Source organism: Nicotiana tabacum, chromosome 5 (assembly GCF_000715075.1).
Source record: "Nicotiana tabacum cultivar K326 chromosome 5, ASM71507v2, whole genome shotgun sequence".
Lineage (NCBI taxonomy): Eukaryota > Viridiplantae > Streptophyta > Magnoliopsida > Solanales > Solanaceae > Nicotiana > Nicotiana tabacum.
In genome coordinates this window covers 3,994,083-4,014,409 of record NC_134084.1, presented here as the reverse complement: position 1 = coordinate 4,014,409, position 20,327 = coordinate 3,994,083, and the positions used below count along the sequence as shown (strand labels likewise).

Genomic DNA, 20,327 nt, shown 5'->3' with positions numbered 1-20,327 from the left:
TATTCCTTATGTTATTTGGTTTAAATTTTAAAAAATATTTGTATTAGATATAGTATTAGGTATTTTAAAATAAAATATCGAAATTTCGACACCGTACCGAGGTATATGTTATATTACATAATATACATATTATTAATTATAACATAAATATAAAAATTAAAATTTTTACTTTCCTTTATTTTCTAAGTTCATCGCTTAACTCTAAGTAAGTAACAAGATATTTTTAATGATCAAATTTATTCTTTTATGTACAGTTTTCTCTCTCTAAGTTAATATTTGCTAGTTTTGGACAAAACTTTTGTCAATAAATATTTTTAGTTTTGTACTTTGGAGCATTTTAATTCAGAATATTACATTCTATGACTTTATGCACTAGTTAGTATTCAAACTGAATAAACTAAAGTTACTAAACCGAATAAACCGAAACCGAAAGGATAAAAATTGAATCATACCGAATTTAATTAGGTACGGTATTGATATTGTATTTTAAGAAACCGAAAATCAAAAATACCGAACCAAAATATCTAAATACCGTACTATACCAACCGAAAAACATCCCAAGTTTATACTACATCGTCGCAAATGAAATGACAATTTTACTATTTAAAGCTTTTTCAAAAATGTCGTCTTACAAAATAGTTTAAAAATAGGATCTCTTGATATAATTTATCGTAAAAATTTACTTACTTAGCATAGTTTGACACTTTGACTGGAAGCAAAGTTTTAAGAAGAAATAAAAAATTTAAAATTTTTAATTTTAAATATATTATAATATTTGTGTTGTTATAAGATTTTTGAAATTTATGATCTTAATCATTTCATAAAATATGTGCCGTTACAAAAACTTATTATTAATGATAAAATAAGAAGATTATAGCTAAATTATTTTCAAATGAGATTTAGGAGCACTTTACCCCTTTTATAGCACCTATTTGGCACAAATGATATGTTTTTATATTTATAAATAATTTAAATTTAAATTTTTATTTTATTAGTAATGAGGAATTATCTTTTCTTATTTTATTTCCATCTTTCTAAGCCAAGGATCTATCAGAAACATCCTCTTTGCCCTATCGAGGTAGGAATAAGGTCTGCGTCACTATCCTTCTCAGACCCCATTTTGTAGGATTTTTACTAGGTCATTGTTGTTGTTGTTGTTGATTTTATTAGTAATGAGAGAAGTATCGACGTAATTTCATAGAGTTATTCGGTCTGAATGTTGTATGAAGAACATTAGCCAGATGCACAATTTTATCTAGTGTAAAGTCGATTTCTAAGGGTAAAAAAGGCGAACGACATTTCGCTAAGGGCCTTCGTTCTTTTAATATAGTACTAGTTTCTATGAACGTGCGTTGCACGTTAATATTAGGACATAATGGTTCAGTCAATTATTTATGTGAAGCAATACCAAGTTTTATTAATGAGATAATTATATGTGATTCAGGAAGAAAAGATCGTGGTAAAGAAATTGACATAAAAAATACAATAATCAGTTAAATGCTAATAATCAATGTTACTATATTATGTTAGCATAGTACTTGAACTCAAAATAATTGAACATCTTCTAAACGGGTAAAATTAATTAATTTAACTAAGGTAGATATATTATTATGTACTTATAATTTAGAAATATACAATATGATCTTTCACAACCATTTATGGTGTAGTAGCTTTTGTTTTGTTCTAATATATCCTTCCACTTCATGTTCATCGAGAAGTACCGTCTAGACAAGTTATCAAAAAGTAAATACCGATAACTTAAAAATATAATACAAATGTACAAAAAAATATTATTTCTTCGCCCACAAAAGCTTAATTGCATACACAAACCTTCACCTCTTGCGTTTTTATATCCTATTAATGATCAACTTCCAATGTCATCCTCAAAACACCTGTAATAACTAAGAAAAAGCTACGAAATAATACCTAATCAACTTTCTATTATCTATTGAAATCCATCTAATTTAAAGGAAAAATCAAATAATTTGTAATCAAAAGTGGCAACTTGTGCTGGCAATAGCAATAACAAGGAGTTATAAGATCTAACCGGATAATAACATAGATTAGAAGATCTAACGATTCTATAATATAAACAAAGCTACCAAGATAACCTTTGCAATATTTGGAGATTCAAAATATTTTTTTGAAATCGGCTAATCAAATTGAACTATATAAAAGCCAACAAACCTACGCGTCTTGATAAGTTGACTATAATTTCTGGATTAAATATCTAAACAATCAAGAATAGGCTACCCATAATTTATAAATGTTATTTTTCTCAGTAACATAAAAGAAATATTTACCACGCAATCAGGTCTCTATAAAAAAACAAAAAGTTAATACCTCTCGAGAAGTTTGCCGAACTTTATTTTCTTCTTCTACCAAAGCTAAAAACTAATACTTCTTAAAAAGTTTATGATCTAGCATTTGGAATACGGGCTACTTTTATAGAAGTGTTCACTCCTCATTTTTCAGAATCAAATTAAATTGTAAATTTGTTTCAAATAGAAAATGGAAAGGAGATCAAAGTTATCTAAACCAATATGGTTATTCTCAATTTTATTCATATTTAAAAAGTTGAAATATACCAACTTGAAACTTGGTAGCCCCAACCATTCGGGATTTGCAGCGTGCAATTGTATAGAGTTTGATATAACATAGATTGTAAACTTCACATAAAATATCATTATTTTCTAAAATCAAAGAACACCTGAATTTTAAGACTTTCAGTAGGTGGCAGCAATTGCCTTTCACCCTGTCGGTTTAGTACATGATGGAGATATTAATCTCACATTACAAGAAAAAGCAGAATTTGCCATTTAGTTCTGGTTTTGTATTTCCCGTGAATATGTATTCTCATAAAAGCACCATGTTAAGTTATCAAAATTACAGAATGTGATTCTGTGAAGACTAATTTTATTTTATGCAAAGACTAATTTGATCTTATAAGATATCAATATTACAGAATGTGATTCTAACTTGGACTGTCAAAAAAAAAAAGGATTCGAATAGACTAATATGTTATGTAGATGAGTTAATCATAGATTTGATTGTATGATTTGTGTACTAATCATTGAAAGCGAGTTCTAATTACTCATTATTTGAGGAAGTTTTTTTATTATTCGCTACTTAAATATAGGAATTAAATCCCAACAGGAAAAGGTTTACTTGGAGTACTTTCTATCCAATATTATATTTATATCCTTTATTAAATTGCTTTAAGTAAGAAATATTTGAGGGATATTTTTGTCCACCAACATCACTATTTGTGCTTTTATAATAATATCGATATGTGTGTGTGTGGGTGGGGGGGGGTACTTCATTGTACGATATATATAGAATCCATATGTATAGATATCGTCATCTACATCCAGAAACCCGTATGGTTTGGATGAAGCTTGTACAGGTTGGGAAGGGGTTTTAATTGATCAAAAGAAGAATCTACTTCAACCGATATGCCCTTAGGCACGACCATAAAATCACTATCGATTAGATCTGTTGACATGCGTTTTTTCTTTCATTGCTTAAACGAATAAACTACAAATTTCAAAATTTTGTGTCAAGTTAAAGTGCATCACATTACTTAGGTCGGAAGGAATACTTATTTTTTACAGCTGAGTTGTTTGGTCAATGATTTTAGAATAAGCGGGTGTTTGGCTAAGCTTATAAGCTGGCCAAACTGGCTTATAAGCACTTTTTGGCTTATCTACTTGTTTGGTAAAATTAAAAGTGCTTATAAGCCAAAAATAAGCCAAAAGTCATAAGTTGGTCTCCCCCAACTTATCAAATTTCAGCTTATAAGCACTTTAGGTTTGATCAAAATATTTACCATTCTATCCCTAAAATACTTTTTTTTAAAAACAAAACTCTTCATATACCCAGTTCTTCAGTTGCTTATTATTAATTTCAACACTTTTATCCAAACACATAACTGCTTATTTTTTAAATCAGCTTCCACACTTAAAAGTGTTTATCAACTACTCTAAATCAGCTAAGCCAAACGAGCTCTAAATATAACTGCTTTTGAGTAATTACACAAACTCAAGAAAGTAATCGTTTGCCCAAAAACACTTTTAAAACCTTAATCATGCAAAAAGTTATTATTCTAATATTAACAAAAATATTATTTTAATTGATTTTGGGCCATCTTTATTCGCTATAGTCAAGAGGAGGTGATCTGTTTTTAGAACCAGATAAGGTGAATTTGCAAAGCCAAAAAAAAAAAACGCCCACCGTGGGGCTCGAACCCACGACCACAATGTTAAGAGCCTTGCGCTCTACCAACTGAGCTAGACGGGCTTTTGTTCTGTTCTATATTATTTATTTATTTATATAACAACATCAGATTGGGCTTTACCAAAGCTATCAAATTCTCAAAAGTCAAACTTGCTGTGCTGCCGTTATGGAGTCACCCAATGCCAGTAAGGAGTCGTTTGGTAGGGTGTATAAGAATAATACTGAATAAAGTGTACTAGTAATGCAAACATTAGTTATGTAAAGATTATTTTTTATCCACTATTTGGTGTGGTATATTAAAAATTAAATTACACTGTATATTTTTTTTCTCTAAAAATTAGTTGTTTACAAAAATGTCATCTATATTCTTTAGTTTTAAGGGACTTTAAGAATAATTTTATCTTTAGTAGCCATGCTAATGCATATATTAATAGCCTTGGTATTACTAATACCACAGTTTGCTATACATTAGCTATACATAGGATAATGTCAAATAAGGTGTATAACTAATGCTTGTATTAGTTATACATAGGTTGAAAAAGTGTACCAAACAAGATACTCCTATTACTAATACACAAAGTTAATGCATGCATTATTTTCTCTAATGCACTCTACCAAACGACCTCTAAGTTATATTGGAACTCCTGAGCTCAAAAGTTAAGAATAACAATTGCACAACTCTTTCTTCGAGCTACGGGTGTACAAAGGAAACCGACAAACTGCACCAACCCGATAATCCGAGTCAAACCGAGAAAAAAAATCTGACTATGGTTTGGTTTGATTTGGTTTGGTGTTGGAAAAAAAAGCCCGACCATAATTGGTTTGGTTTGGTTTTAACTAAAGAAAGTCAAACCGAAACTAAACCAACCCGACATTACATATATAGAATTTTTTAGATATATTTAATATATAAATATACTTATTGTGATGTAATTTATAAATATTTCTAAAAAATGTTCATAATTTTATCTTTTAAGATATTATTTTAAGGTTGTATTTAGAACTTTTGAATGTTCTAATAAGTTTTATAGCCATTAACACTAGAAAATAAAGTAATGCTAACAAAAGTCCAAACCAAAATCAAATCAATACTAATGCTAACAAAAGACCTTCAATTTAATACTACGAATGAGGATGTATTGAATATCTATTTTTTATTTTGCAATAATTTAGATAAAAATGCATAACTTATTTTTATTTTTTCTTTAGCGTTTAATCATGTAATTGATACTCCCTTATTAATCTACTTATTTTAGCATTACTTAGTACTTTTATATTATGTTTATTTTTATATGGTTTTTTAATTAGCAATATTTATATTAGATAATTTTATTGTCTTTATTGTTGAATATTTTAGGATAATGCCATGACACATCTCATATTTTGTATTATTTTCTTGGAAAATACTTTATATAGTTGTATCTTACTAGGATTAAAAAAATATTTTGAGCATAATTTTATATATTTTGTTCTACGAAGATTTTACCGGAAAAAAAATACGAAAAAACCCGAATAACTCGAAAACCCGAGAGGAAAAAACCCGAGTTTTATTGGCTTGGTTTGGTCTTTAGATTTAATAACCCGACACAATTGGTTTGGTTTGACAATTATAAAGTTCGAACCACCCCGACCTATGTACACCCCTACTTCGAGCCTTGTATCTCCCTTCCCCCTCTATCTATTCCTACACAAAACAGGCCTATGAAATATAGCCAAGTGGTAATGTATCAGTTTTTGGTACTGTCGTGCAAAGGTTCGAATTCTTTTAACTCCAGCTTATTTGTTTAGTTGGTGGGATGATGATTAAAATAGTCGGCATTTCCTTTGAAATTCCCTTAAGTATTAAAATACTCCATCTCTCTTGAGTCTTAAAAGTTAGATTTTGTGCAAGATATTTTACCTCTAATAATTCAAACTAATACTATGTATCAATGTTGATGTTTATATTATTAAATTTGGTAGCATATACTTTCTTACCTTTTTCAAATTAGTTGTTTCAATGAATTTTGAGTTCTTTGAGTTTTCATGGTTTATACACTATTTGTTTTGGATAAATAATGTAACTATGCTTCTCCTGAGTCGACACTACTAGAAAACTGCCTAAAACCGTCCAGAAATACCGACTGAAGCTGGTCGATTTCGTTAAAAAAATTAAAAATTAAAATATTTTGAAAAACCGACCCGAAGTCGGTCGGTTGGCCGCAGTCGGTTTTAGCCGAATTTCTAGTAATGCGAGCGTTTATCAGAAACAATTTCTCTATTTTCACAAGCTAGGCATAAGACTTCGTACATATTAACTTCCTCGGACCTTACTCGTAAAATTACATTGCGATTGTTATAGTTGTTGTTGTTGGGCATTGTACTAATACATCTTTCTCGAGTTTAGCGTGTCTTGTCCATTTCAAGCAATGGTCCAGGAACATGAATCTCGGTTTTCTCTTCTTTGTCCTTGTTCTTCCCCTATGCAGTAAAAATAATGTACCAAAAAAAAAAAGGAAAAATATTACTGATACATTAACCATTTTCCACGCAACCACGTTAAACATCTCAAACAACTGCCTCTACCACGAAGCAACCACCTTAAAAGTCCCAAAAAAATAACTTTCTTTACTATGAAGCAATATATGAATTCCATTCTAGACTTCCTTCTTTCCTTTACATCACATAGAAAAATTCAACCACGGGTTTGCAGGTTCGACAAAACTCAGTATTTTGTGTTTAAAGATCTATATATATGTACGAAAAACAAGCACTATAAAGTTAGATATATATTTCAGAATTCACTCTCTCATCCAGAACTCACAACGTCTAAATTCTAGAGCATTGCTCGTTGATTATATGTCCGAAAGACGTCTCGGGCAAAGAATTCCAATGTGCGAGAGAGCTAGCAGTAGCAATGTACGAAAACCATCATTTCCCCCCTTGAGTTATGGGAAGAATAATAGGACCGTGCCGCGACGAACATCAAAGCAGAATAGGAAGAGAAAAACTATAGAAAGATGTAAATCTGAGCCTTGTCTTTGGAGAGTTAATGGAGTTGGTGATAATGACGATGATCGTCGAGATGTGACGACGTCGTTGGAGGTTCTTTTCCGGCCACAAACTTGTTCAGATATATTTTTTTCACCGGATTATTTGAATAATATTCCTTCTCCGCAGGGTTTTCAGGTAATTTTCTTGTTTGAGACTGAAGCGTTGAAGTTATTATTGAATATGAAGCCTTTTATTTAAGTATCTAGATAAACGATATATATATATATTTATCACAAAAAAAATTGTGAGATAAACTCCTTACCTCACCCCCCTTGTCACTTAAAGGAAAAGCCAGAGAAGGGGGCCTGCTGGAAACCCTCGCCTTCGGCTCCATACTGAAAAGGCCGGCCATGAAGGTATCTCAATGGTCTATCGGAAACAATCTCTCTGCAGGGTAGTGGTAAGGCTGCGTACATCTTACCCTCTCCAGATTCTACTTGTGGGAAACTACTGGGTTTATTGTTGTTTACTTTGTTGTTGTAAGGGTTTTTTTAGTTGTTCGTTATTTACATAACACTAGAAATTTTTTTGTGATAACCAAATACTAGAAAATGATATAAAGATGGTAGTCACAACAAATCTCTATATATAGGAATGGTAATGATAGTTGCTATTTATACATAGCGAAGAAAAAAAATTAAAAATTTTGGTAAAACTTACTCTCAAGACTGAAGTAAGAAGAGTATAATTTAATTGATGACAGTTTGGTGCACTAAACTGTCATTCTGTAAGGGTCAGAGCCAGTGGCGAAGTCAGGAATATTTCTAAGAGTATTCAAACTTGATAAAAAAAGTAAAACAAATCTCCGGCAAAATGGTGTTTAATATATGTTGTATACCTTTAAAATCTAATATTTTACCTATATACCAATAATTTTCCGACGAAGGGTGGTCAAATGACCATCCTTACCAGAATGTAGCTTAGCCCCCCGTCGGGGCAAGGGCCGGACAATGTATATCTTAGTATGCAACCTTATCTCATATTTTTGCAAAAGGCTGTTTCTACGACTTTATATACATATATACTGAGTGATTCCTAAATTCTATGAAATTTAACTTGTTGCAGGGGTACAATAAAGATGCCAAAGTTGTGATTAATGTCACAGTTGAGGGCACTCCTGGACCAATTCGAACCATGGTTAAGTTAGGATCCAGTGTGGACGAGACCATAAGATTTGTGCTAAGCAAATATAAAGAAGAAGGTCGCAATCCTCATCTTGATGAAATTGCTTCTTCATCATTCAAATTATACTCTTCTTACTTCAGTCTTGAGAGTAAGTCCTACTAAAATTTTAACTTTTTTTCATCTCTATGTATATAGATGACAACTATCATTACCATTCCTATCGAAATCTGTTATGATCAGAGTCGGATCCAGGAATTAAATTTTTTCGGTTCAACTTTTAAGAATCTTAACGTTAAATTCATTATAGTTTGTATTATGACAAGAGGGGTTGCTCTGATGGTAAGCAACCCCCACTTCCAACCGAGAGGTTGTGAGTTCGAGTCTCCCCAAGAGCAAAGGTGGGAAGTTCTTGGAGGGAAGGATGCCGGGGGTCTATTTGGAAACAGCCTCTCTACCCTAGGGTAGGGGTAAGGTCTGCGTACACACTACCCTCCCCAGACCCCACTAAGTGGGATTATACTGGGTTGTATTTGTTGTTGTTGTTATTTTTAACTTATGAGTTCAAACCTACAATTTGTTGCGATTTTAATGAATTTTTACTCATAAATTTATATTCAGATGAACCCGACGCCTCTAGTCTACATCTACTCCTGGTTGTGACTACCATCTTTAAATCGTTTCTAGTGTTTGAGTTATAAAAAAGATTCTCTTGAAATGGGGATACTGACTTGTTCGGGCAGATCAAAAGTTATTTTCCTTGCAACTATCTTAACTCTTTTAACATAATATCACTTATTTCAACACACTTAACGTTGTTATTAATCTTTAGTATAAAACATTTCATCAAACTCTCTCCTATTTTTTACTATTATTAATCTTTAATATATACTTTTCCGTAAAAAAAAATTCCACTTAGTATTAGCCAAATAATTTTCAAGAAAATGTTTTCTATGAAACTTCCATTGTACCAAGTACCAGAGGCGGATTCGGGATTTAATGTTTATAGGTTCCTGCAACGACCTCGAGTAAATTTTCAATAGTAACTGGGTTCACATTGAAATATTTATAGATATAGTGAATTTTTCGAATACATCTATACTGTTTTGACAAAAGCTACTGGATTCACGTGAACCCATAAATCGCACGATGGATCCGCCCCTGCCGAGCACCCTAAGTTGTATGCACATTAAGTGTGATAATTATTGGTTAAACATATTGTTTTAAAATTCACTTGCCATGGGTAAAATTTGTCTTTCAAGTATTTTAATTATTTGTTTTTAATTATGTCTCCAAATAGGCTTGAGTAATTCAGATATGATTGGAGATGTGGGGAGCAGAAGCTTTTATCTTCGCAAGAGTAATAATAATGGAAATAATTCAAGAAATGCAGAAATAGCAATGGAGATTACTTCAATGGAGGCAAATTCTAATCCAATTCTTGCTATCCCAGGATTATTTGCTTTGAATATCAATAAAATGATAAGAAGAACAAGCAAGTTTTGGAAATTCCTTGGTTGCATACAGTGTTTTGGATAACTGGTTAAGTCAGAGGCGAATATAGAACGGATTCAACAGGTTCAACTGAATTAAAGGAAGTATACATGTCTCTCCCTCACGGATATTCTCCACAGGGAGAGAACTCAGTTTGCCGCCTGAATCAGTCCCTTTATGGACTTAAACAAGCGTCCCGAAATGGGTTTGCAAAATTTTCTTCTGCTTTACTGGATGCTGGTTTTCTTCTATGTACTTTCAACTGGAATCTCTGTACTTGTGCAAAAAAATGTAAATATATCAAAAATTCACATTTATTATGAATGTGTATTCACATTCAGAAAAATTCACATTTACTATAAATTATTGTTTGAGTAACATGAGTATTAGAGTTGTTACTCTACATATTATTGCTCCTTTCCTCTTTACTGTATCGAGGGTCTATCTGAAGCAGTCTTTCTACCCGTTCAGGATAAGAGTAAGGTTGCGTATATCCCACCCTTTCCAGATCCTACTTGTGGGAATTCACTAGATTTATTGTTGTTGTTGTTTCCTCTTTATTTGTCTTATATCAGTCAAATGCATATCTTAAAGATGTGAAAGCGTGTTTATCTTATTAAGAAGGATACGCGTTGCGAGGTGTTAAGAAGGATGCGCGTTATGCTTTTTTTTTGTGCACACTTAATTGATCCAACTATTTCATATTCGCGCCGATATGGAGTCACTAATAGAGATAAAGCGCTCCCTCCTAAAAAAAATTATAACACCCATTTTCAAACGTCTAACTATTGTTTCGTGTTGTCAAAGATTTGAACAATGAAAATAAATGACGAGTGCGTGATCGAATCGATCACGTCATGTAGGAACAAGGTTCAAGTCTACCGGCTTGTTATCTGGACGAGCTAAGCAAGCCAAAAATCTGCCACGTCTACAAAGAAGCAAATCATGTAGCAGATGTCCTAGCAAATAATAAAATACTGTTATTTACTATAATTAAAAATCCAGGCAACTATGTGATTAACAGAGTTGACTTTTAATTTAATTAATTAAGTACTCAAAAATTAATCAACAAAACTATTGACAGCTATCTTCTAGGAACGATTCCGGCTCCGGTTCAGAATTAACAGGGGGCGCAATACGCACCCGGCGTTCCGATCACGATCTCCAGTTATAATCCACTCTTATCGTGCGCCAGTAGGTAGAAACAATGGGAGATGTATGGACATGGCTACTTTTCTTCTTCATTGTCATAGCTATACTTATTATGCTTATTTTTCAGGTAAATTTCCTTAAACCCTTACATTTTTAATTTTTTTGGAGCAATTTTTTACTTTTTTTGACTTTATGCTGCATCCTTGTATTGTAATTGTTGATATGTTTTTCGAATTTAAGTTCTATGCATGGGCGGTGTAAAAGATATTTATACAATCAAAGTCATTTATTAGGTAAAATCTTTTTATAAGCATTAATTTATATTCTAGTAAAGGGCATCCGGTGCATTAAGCTTCCGCTATGCGCGGGTCCGGGGAAGGGACGAACTACAAGGCTCTATTGTACGCAGCCTTACTATGCATTTCTGCAAGAGGCTGTTTCACGGCTCCAACTTGTGACCTCCCGATCACATGACAACAACATTACCAGTTACGCCAAAGCTCCCCTTCATTAATTTGTATTATAGTAAAAATGATAATTTGCCTGCTATCACAGGTTAAAAGTCAATAATAGTATAAAAAGTTCCTTACACTAACTTAATTCCTTTTCCAATCTACTGTAATTATTACTCCCTCCGTTTTATTTTACGTAAAGAATATGATGAACATTGTCGAATCTTATGGCCTTAAATTATAGGTGTGTATAACATGCAAAAAATACCTATTAAGGGTAAAAATGAAAATGTTGAAACTAATAACTTACCTAGATATAGAAAAATACTATGTTGCTCGAACTCTTCAGAAATGTTGCCGGGTGTGTGTCAGATCTTTCAAAAGTAGTGTATTTTTGGAAGATCCGACACAGGTGCGGCAACGGTTTTGGAGAGTCTGAACGTCGTAGGAAGTAAGAAAGCAGTTTTCGAGTTTCTGAATTTTCTAGTTAAAAGTTAGAAGTTCTCATAAGTAACTAAGAGATAAAGGCATTGTCTTGTTAGTTTGGATTAAGGCTTTGTTGTTATTGTCACACTTACATTCTGTCTTGTGTTTGCGGTGGAATTTTTTATTCTGGTTACTGGTTAGAGACTTTATTAGTCCTTTGTAGAGGTAAAGGTGAGTTTTTTTAGAGCGCGCTTAGTGTTAAGGAATATCTAATTTGCCTTAAAAGAGAGATTATTGAATACTGGAATGTAATGGGGTTGAATAAAGCAAACTGATATAAAGAATTCATGTAGTTGATCCCAACTAGTTTGCGACTGAGGCCTAGTTGATTGATTGATTGAATTAGCTAAAAGGTTTAAGCTCCTAAGAGTAAATCTTATGTTTGGACATCGCTTCATATCAATCGTGGGAAGGTTTCAGGAGTATTTTGTTGCAACGGACAATAGAACTTAGTCTTGGAATTACAGTTATTCTTAAGTTGGCTGCTATGGTTTGTAGAGGAATCTGATCTTCTTCAGCTATTTCGTGGCATATGCTATATATTTGTGCCTAAGGTTTTCGTCGAGGAATATGCAAAAACAATATCTGCATCTCTATATTTGACAATATTTGCACTCCAGTGTGGACTCCGAATCCTTAGATACTCTGCAATCACATTTTTGTTCCAAAAACTATTCGGCTTTTACTATTACTTAACCAATACTGCTGTGAAGTCACGCGCATTTCTGTTTATAACTTGAAATCTGACAATTTGATATTCATTGCAGCTCATTTGCTTAAGTGATCTAGAGTTTGACTATATCAATCCATATGATACTGCTTCTCGTGTAAACAAAGTTGTTTTACCAGAGTTCATCACGCAAGGAGTTTTGTGCTTCCTCTACCTGATTACAGGACATTGGGTTATGTCGCTTTTATGCGTTCCATATCTATACTACAATGTCAAGTTGTAAGTTCTCTTTTCCTTTAGTGCAATGGTGAAGTTAAATTTCTTAATGCATTTACAACAACAACAGCTACGCCTCAGTCCCAAACAAAATTTCTTTATGCACGTATGTTTCATGCGCGTAACATGGTTCATTGCATATAAATTACCATGTTGATCTTAAAATTTCATTGGCTTCAAATATGTTGGAGATGGTTTAGGTCATATTCCTCCATTTATGCACATTCTTAGTTATTCTCTGCAGTATTACTACCTCCGTTCCTTTTTACGTGGCTCTATTTTCTCATGAGTCCTTAAAAAATAATGATATTTTTATGTATTTGAAAATATATTAACTTTAAACATCTCATTTTACTCTTAATGGCAGCTTTTATAGACATAGAAATCTCATGGCATATTTACGAACCACAACTTCCAAAAGCCTTTATTTCTTTGTTAAACTCTATTTCCAGTCAAACTACACCCCATAAATTTTGACGGAGGGAGTATTTCTTATCATTATTTTTATAGATGCTTGTATGTAACTAAACACACTAAGTTTCCTTTCCTTATTTATTGATGGTTTTTGTGGATCTTCATTTGTCCATTATTCTTTGGAATGGAGGTCGGATCAATATGTTTCTTTGCTAGTTTAGCTTACACTAAAACTTTTTTCTGTCTACTTTTCTTGTGGTGTCTCTAGATGGATATGTTACTTGAGTTCTTTGAGATAAAGTTTTTAAGTTTCAAAGCTGCACTGACTTTAGAAAATCTGGGCCATAATGCGTCGAGCTTATCTCAAGTTTCATCCAGATTGCGGGCATTAAGGCCTAGGTGCAAATGTAGCATACAGTTGCAGGTCTAGATTTCGATTTGTCAACCTACCTACTGCATTAAAGCTTTGACTAATGCAGGGATGATTCTTGAACGTCGGGAGTCTCAAGTCTTACCTATATACTACTAAAATCCAGGTCTTAACTCCCTACTCTTTGGTTGACCTGTTGAAGCCTTGTGTCTACTAATGGTGCCAAAGAAGAGTGCACTGACTTGAGCAAACTTGGGCTCTAGCGAATTAAACTAAGGTTACATAACCTTCATTGGGTGAATGCAGTTATTCTTAGAAAGGCATTGTTCATGTCTAAAGTTTCCAAATAAGATCGTGATGTGCCCATTCAGTAAGGTGAATGTGAGAGATAAGATGATAAAAAGCAGAAAAATATGATAAAATTCTGTCTCTTCCTCCGCTTCTGCATTCCTGTTATTCTGTTTCTATCATTTCACTTTTAAGTGTTTTTGGTTAATGGATTTTCTGGTGTTCGGACGCAACTATTGGACTAGAATATATCCATTTGTCTCTATCCACCTTGATTAGATTGCTTTTCCTTTTCTGTTTGCTAACTGGCAAAATTTGCTTAAGTGTTTGATGGTTTACTGCAAATGGAAGTTTTCGTTAACCTGGTTATAAATAGTAAGTGGTAGACATTCCACAAGTGACTAGTAAACTATGCCTCACTAGGCACTACTTGTGCTTGCCAAATAACTTAAGTTAATGCATTTAATTAAATGCCAAGCTAATTTATCTGGTGCACTTGATCATTACATACATGTTATATGTACTCTTCTTGTTTTAGGTACATGCAAAGACGGCACCTTGTGGATGTTACTGAGATTTTTAATATGCTTAATTGGGAAAAGAAACAGAGGCTTTTCAAACTTGGCAACATCGTAATTCTTCTCCTCATTTCATTATTTTGGTAAGTTACTGTGTGCGAAGCTCTTTCTTGCTATCAAGGATTTTTTCACCTTCTTTAGCCGAGGGTCTATCGGAAACAGTTACTCTGCCCTTCCAGGGTGAGGATAAGGCTGCGTACATCCTACCCTCCCCAGATCCCACTTGTGGGATTACACTGGGTTGTTGTTGTTGTTGTTGTCGTACTATGTGAGAAGCTCTTTGATTGTTAAAGAACTTCTAGTCTATGTTGCGCGGACTCTCCAAAAATATTGCAGCACCCGTGTCTTATCCTCCAAAAATGCACTTCTTTTGGAGGATCCGACATGCAGCCAGCGACATTTTTGGAGAGTTCGAGCAACAAAGCTTCGAGTATGACACTACTGACTAACTCCATATGTTCATTTTGTAGGGTGATTTATAGTGCCTTAGAGGATCATGATGATTTTTAGCTCTATTTCGACAAAGTATAATTGCCACCAACTCTGGCAAATATGATCTATATTCTTTGGTGTAACTTGGCCTGTCCTAGTTCATTTTTCTTGGAAGTTTAGAGTTAACTAATGGTAGATTAGGCAGCAGATCATCTTCTTATATGATTTGAGCTTCCTCTAACCTTGTTGCATTTTCAGCTTTTGAGCAACCATAGATTTTTTTAGGATCCATATATGCTGTGAGGTCCGAGTTCTCGGACACAGAAAACCTGCAAGAAACAAAATTTTGGCTTAAACCATGGTGTAGTTTGTCAGCCTGTTTGATCCTTTTGTGTTTGATCTCCAGTATTATTACATTGGTGAGATTTGAGAATGCAATTCGTAGGATAATGGATTTTGAGTTCCATTTTTCTCTCTTTTTTAACATTGAATTGGAACAAGACATGAGATGCAATTCATTGATTTTATCTTGATGTCATCTTTTGTCCGCTTTACCTAGGGGTGTTAATGGTTCAGTTCTGCCAATTTGTATCATACCAATTGTATGGATACTCTATTTTGCATAATTAAAAACTTTTCAAAACTGTCCCAATTATCTCTGTTTTTCTTAGGCATCGGTACAGTTCAATTAATTTTCGATAACCGTGTCACATGTTCGCGACTTGCCATAGAAAAAACCTACGAGTAGTATTTAAGTAGAGAAGAGTAGAAGGTGCGCCCACTATCCATAGAGTTCCGAACCATGTGTCGCTCAAGATTAGCTTTAAACGAACAACACAGAACCAATTTTATAATTACTCTATTTTGTATAATTAAAAACTTTCCAAAGCCGCATTACTCTATTTTGTATAATTAAAAACTTTCCAAAGCCGCCCGGTTTCTCTTCGGCATCGATACGGTTCGGTTAATACATAACCAACTTGCCATAGAGCAGTGGATGAGATTTAAGTAGAGAATGATAGAGGGACGTCACAAGTTTGAACTTTGCAGTGTCACTCAAGGTTAGCTTTAAACGAACAGCACAGATAAGCATCAACCACTGATCAAGAAGACAATCAACGCGAAAGTGCTTCAAAACTAAATTCCAATCTAACTCTTACAAATGATCGCATTAACACTATAGAATTGATATGACAAGTTTGGGTTCACCTCTACAAAGCATTCAAGAAGTCTATTTGCACTATGCAACAAAAATTAGTAAGGTTGAACTACTATATCTAAGTAATCTTTGAGCTATGTCATGGTTCATCTTCATGAGCTTTTTCAGCGGCTTCTATCTCCGAATCAAGCTTGTTGATTAGCTGCTCGCTTACATGTTTTGCCACAGATATCATGTCAAGTATGACACTAGGATCTAACCCGATGCCTCCTCGTTTGGTCAACCCACATACTAACCCTTGTCTATTAACAGAAATAGAAACAGCCGAGTTCATTAGGGACTCCTCCTCTGAAGTTGCATCGACAATGTAGTGCCTTCCAACCTACAATTATTGACGGGACAATGTCAATGTCGCATGTAAATTGGCAGTTGCGCAAGAAAGCTCAAAACAGAAGGCTGGCTTCAAACTTCAATTACCTTTATCAAAGTAACTATGACTGGTATTCCGCTGGTGTCAAATTGCAGAAATTCTTCATCACTAACATCCACATCTGCCTGCTCATCGGATGAAGCAGCTTCACGAACCTGAACTCTTGGAATACCCGTATTGCTCAGTGCAGCCTGAAGAACATCAGTCATAGAGATAATAAGACATTATTAAGAGATGCATCCATCGCCAAACTGCACCACTGCTCAAAGTGTCAAAAGTCTCATTTAATATATTTTCTTTCTACATTCCCATCTTTCCTTGCAAAAGCTTCTTGATTAATCATAATCAGAGGCGGAGCCAAAATTTTAACTTTATGGGTTTTGGCTTTTAGACTTCAAGTGCTAATAAGTGGTTCTAAATTTTAACGTGTAAACATTTAATGAATTTCTTAATACAAATACTGTGTTTGAACAAAGGCTACTAGGTTCGGCTGGACCCGTATCTAGGTTCCTACCTCAGCCCCTGGTCAGAATAAGGGGAATAGTGCTTTCATGTAGCATTCTCAAGCATCACAGCATCTCTAAAAACAGTCAAAGCAAGTAATTTTCGCCATTTCTTTCCTTGTTAATACAAGATGACAAATTATTAGAGTATACCTTGATTGCAGCACCTAGTGCGTCGAGAAGATTCCCGCCAGAACTAATGACAAGGCAATCAATATACAGATCCCAACATACTTTTCCTTCTTTGATTGAGAGAGATGACGGATCTATTCCAGCCCCTGCGAAATGAAATACACCACAAGATTATCAAGTTGAGAGGCACATAAGGGTAACCTTTAAATCTAAAGTTGGTCAACAGCTCTTGACATTATATTTTTTTTCATACAAAAGTCGGGTTTTCCTTTCCTTTTTAAAGTGAATACCTGCTCCACTTTTACCACCCAAAAGACACCCCTCAAGTGCAGCTGTGAGTTCTGCGGACAATTCCTCGCCTCCTCTGCCCTGCATGGATCAACACACAGGAAAAACTGATAACTAAGATTGGCGCTTAAACCAAATTTTCTACAATAACTATGAAAAAGATAAAAATACTTGCAGGTAAACCGAATCCAAGTACAGAACCTCAAACGATGGCTCTGCTGTGGGACTGCAGTCGACGTGAATATAAATTTTCCCTTGGTCAGGATGCGCTTGACTTGGTTTTCCAAGTTCCGCCTGAAATAAGAATTTAATAGGACAAATGAAACAACTTACATGACAAAATTACTCATCCAATGATTATCAAGGAAAAATCAAGATAGCATAGAGCATGTGTTTCAATGTATGGATTGTAATAATACCTTGACACCGGCAATAACATCAGTTGGACCCAACTTGATTCTTGCAGATCCATTTGCCTTGTAAGAACAACAAAGTTCAATATTGAGCTTGAGTTGTTGTAAAAGAAACATTCAACGACGGAAAGCTGATATAAAAGAAAAGGATTCTACCTGAGGAATAACACCTGTTTCCACATAAATTGGTCGATAGGTTAGTCGCTTTCTACCATCATTGCGCATATCCTGGGCAATACCACCCTTAATAAAGTTTTTTTCTCCAATAGATAGCCCTACCATCTCTGCAGGTGAATGAAAAATTATACACAGTTACTCCTTATACCACTTCATAATATTGGCAGAAGGATTAGAGGGAATAATATATAGGGATGGAAATTGAGGCGGAGCAAGGGTCGGGCCAGGCCATGACCCACTCAAATTTTGACCCGTCCTGCCCTACCCCGTTTAGCTTTTTTCAAAATTTTGTGCTGTCCTGCCATGCCCCGCCTTGTCCCGTTTCGACTCTCTTTCATTTTTCTCTTTATTTTTTATTTTGTAGTATGATATTTAATTTTTTTTTAACTTTTTCAACTGTCAACATTTAATATTGACATGTCAATAAGTGTTGTTTATGTATATCGATTGAATAAAATATGACTTTTATCAATGTTATATTGCTTATTAACGAGTAAATCTCCTTAAACTAGCGCTTCAGCCCAAGTAAATGGCTAACTGCTTAAGTCACCTTTGGAACTGTTTGTTTACTTCAGTTATCATATTCCTTTATTAAGTTAGTAAACTTTGTAAAATTGCACGACATCACTTTCATTCATTTCATTTGCTATTTTAAAATACAACATCAATTTATTAAATTCAATACAATAATAACTAGACGTAGATTTTCAAGTTTTGAAAGTTAAAACTAGTTCGCCACCAGCCAATAGCCCATACTCTGAGGTTATATGATTAAGTTAATAGGACACCATAAACTAAAAATGACCAACTAAAGGGCAGCCTGGAGAAGGGCCGCTGAAAATGACCAACTAAAGCTCCGGCTATGCGCGGAGTCTAGGGAAGGGCTGGACCACAAGGATCTATTGTACGCAGCCTTACCCTGCATTTGTGCAAGAGGCTAGAACCCGTGACCTCGTGATCACATGGAGATAACTTTACCAGTTACGCCGAGACTCCCCTTCTTGACTTGTAAATAACTATTCGGCCTAAAACCAGCTGTACACTATTAAGCAATTTCAGCAACTCCAACGTTCCAATTCTCACCTAAATCTGTTTCAAAAGGAACTCAGTTTTCTTAAGCCACAAATTCCCAGTAACGGTTTTAACAAAACTCAGCAATTAACTGATTCAAACACTCACAAGATTGTCAAAATCAGTTCAATTTTTAACCAAAACTGGTTTAAAACTGCAGCTAACAAAGAAGAATTATAAGTTATAGAACTTGTCAAACACCAGGTATACAAACATAGTTGTTGCTATAAATACAAAAAAGTTTTCCCTCTGTATTTTTGTAATTCCCAGAAATAAGGAGAAGCTAAAAAATGCCAGAAGCAAAAAATAAGTTCAGAAAAATACCTAGAGAAGCTGAAAGTAAAAGAGCATTACCTTGTAACTTATTAAGTTGTTGGGGATTGAATTTTGCCTGGAAGAACTCGAGAACTGAAGAGAAGAATGGTTTCCGGGTTTGAGGGTTTCGGCCGTTGGAAGAGTTAAACTGCCGAAGAGGCTTTATCGGCGGTGACCGGCCGCCGGCGGCAGGATTAACTAGCGGTTAAACCCTAACTTCCCCCAACTCTGAAAGCAACTGAGCAAAAGGCAGTCCTAAACCCTTTTTTTTTTTTAATTCGGAACAATTAATATATATATATATAGATATAGATATATATATATATATATAAAGTAATAATAATAATGCATGTATAATATAAAGAAATTTGCATAAAATTACTATTCACTACTAAGTACTATATATTGTACCTGTGTAACCATATTTAAGTTTATAGCCACATAACCCATTATATCTTTATAACAATATTATACATTTATTATAATATTGTATAGAAAATTAAATTTTGTCTCCTACAAAATTCATTAAAAAAAAACATGATTAAATAGCTAAATTCTTTATGAATAGCTTCACTTATAAATTCCAAATGCCATATGCAACCAACACCAAATATTAATTTGTCAAACCGTTTATGAGTTTTCAAGCTTTGAAAATCTTTTAAAATGGAATTCTTAAATTTTCCTTTTAATTTACTAAATAATATTTAAATATGTGATGATAAGCGTGAATACAACAACAACAACCCAGTGTAATCCCACAAGTGGGGTCTGGGGAGGGTAATATGAACGCAGACCTTACATCTACCCCGAGGGACAGAGAGGCTGTTTCCAGGATA

General features: G+C 34.0%; 3 protein-coding genes and 1 non-coding gene across 5 annotated transcripts; 2 read left to right on the top strand and 2 right to left on the bottom strand.

Moving 5' to 3' along the window:
- Positions 1-4,226: 4,226 nt before the first annotated feature.
- TRNAK-CUU (transfer RNA lysine (anticodon CUU)) lies at positions 4,227-4,299 on the bottom strand. The gene has a single exon. It is a non-coding gene; the product is annotated as a tRNA-Lys (tRNA).
- A 2,561-nt stretch (positions 4,300-6,860) lies between these two features.
- Positions 6,861-10,405, top strand: LOC107801105 (uncharacterized protein At4g22758-like). 2 transcript variants are annotated; one of them, XM_016624382.2, is made up of 4 exons: positions 7,266-7,404; positions 7,555-7,669; positions 8,335-8,542; positions 9,692-10,405. In XM_016624382.2, the coding sequence occupies exons 2-4, from the start codon at positions 7,634-7,636 to the stop codon at positions 9,928-9,930; spliced, it is 483 nt and encodes a 160-aa protein (XP_016479868.1). In that variant the 5' UTR covers positions 7,266-7,404; positions 7,555-7,633; the 3' UTR covers positions 9,931-10,405. The 2 variants fall into 2 exon arrangements, with proteins under 2 accessions (XP_016479867.1, XP_016479868.1); XM_016624381.2 differs by lacking the exon at positions 7,555-7,669 and having other exon boundaries at positions 6,861-7,404; positions 9,692-10,403.
- Positions 10,406-10,639: 234 nt separating this feature from the next.
- LOC107801101 (protein cornichon homolog 4-like) lies at positions 10,640-15,536 on the top strand. The gene is made up of 4 exons (XM_016624377.2): positions 10,640-11,164; positions 12,743-12,924; positions 14,532-14,654; positions 15,042-15,536. The coding sequence occupies exons 1-4, from the start codon at positions 11,093-11,095 to the stop codon at positions 15,079-15,081; spliced, it is 417 nt and encodes a 138-aa protein (XP_016479863.1). The 5' UTR covers positions 10,640-11,092; the 3' UTR covers positions 15,082-15,536.
- A 582-nt stretch (positions 15,537-16,118) lies between these two features.
- On the bottom strand, positions 16,119-19,750 carry LOC107801111 (uncharacterized). Its single transcript, XM_016624394.2, has 8 exons — positions 19,531-19,750; positions 18,085-18,212; positions 17,935-17,991; positions 17,717-17,809; positions 17,518-17,596; positions 17,249-17,373; positions 16,640-16,783; positions 16,119-16,544 (listed from the first exon to the last, which is right to left on the bottom strand). The coding sequence occupies exons 2-8, from the start codon at positions 18,208-18,210 to the stop codon at positions 16,302-16,304; spliced, it is 867 nt and encodes a 288-aa protein (XP_016479880.1). The 5' UTR covers positions 18,211-18,212; positions 19,531-19,750; the 3' UTR covers positions 16,119-16,301.
- Between the last annotated feature and the right edge of the window lie 577 nt (positions 19,751-20,327).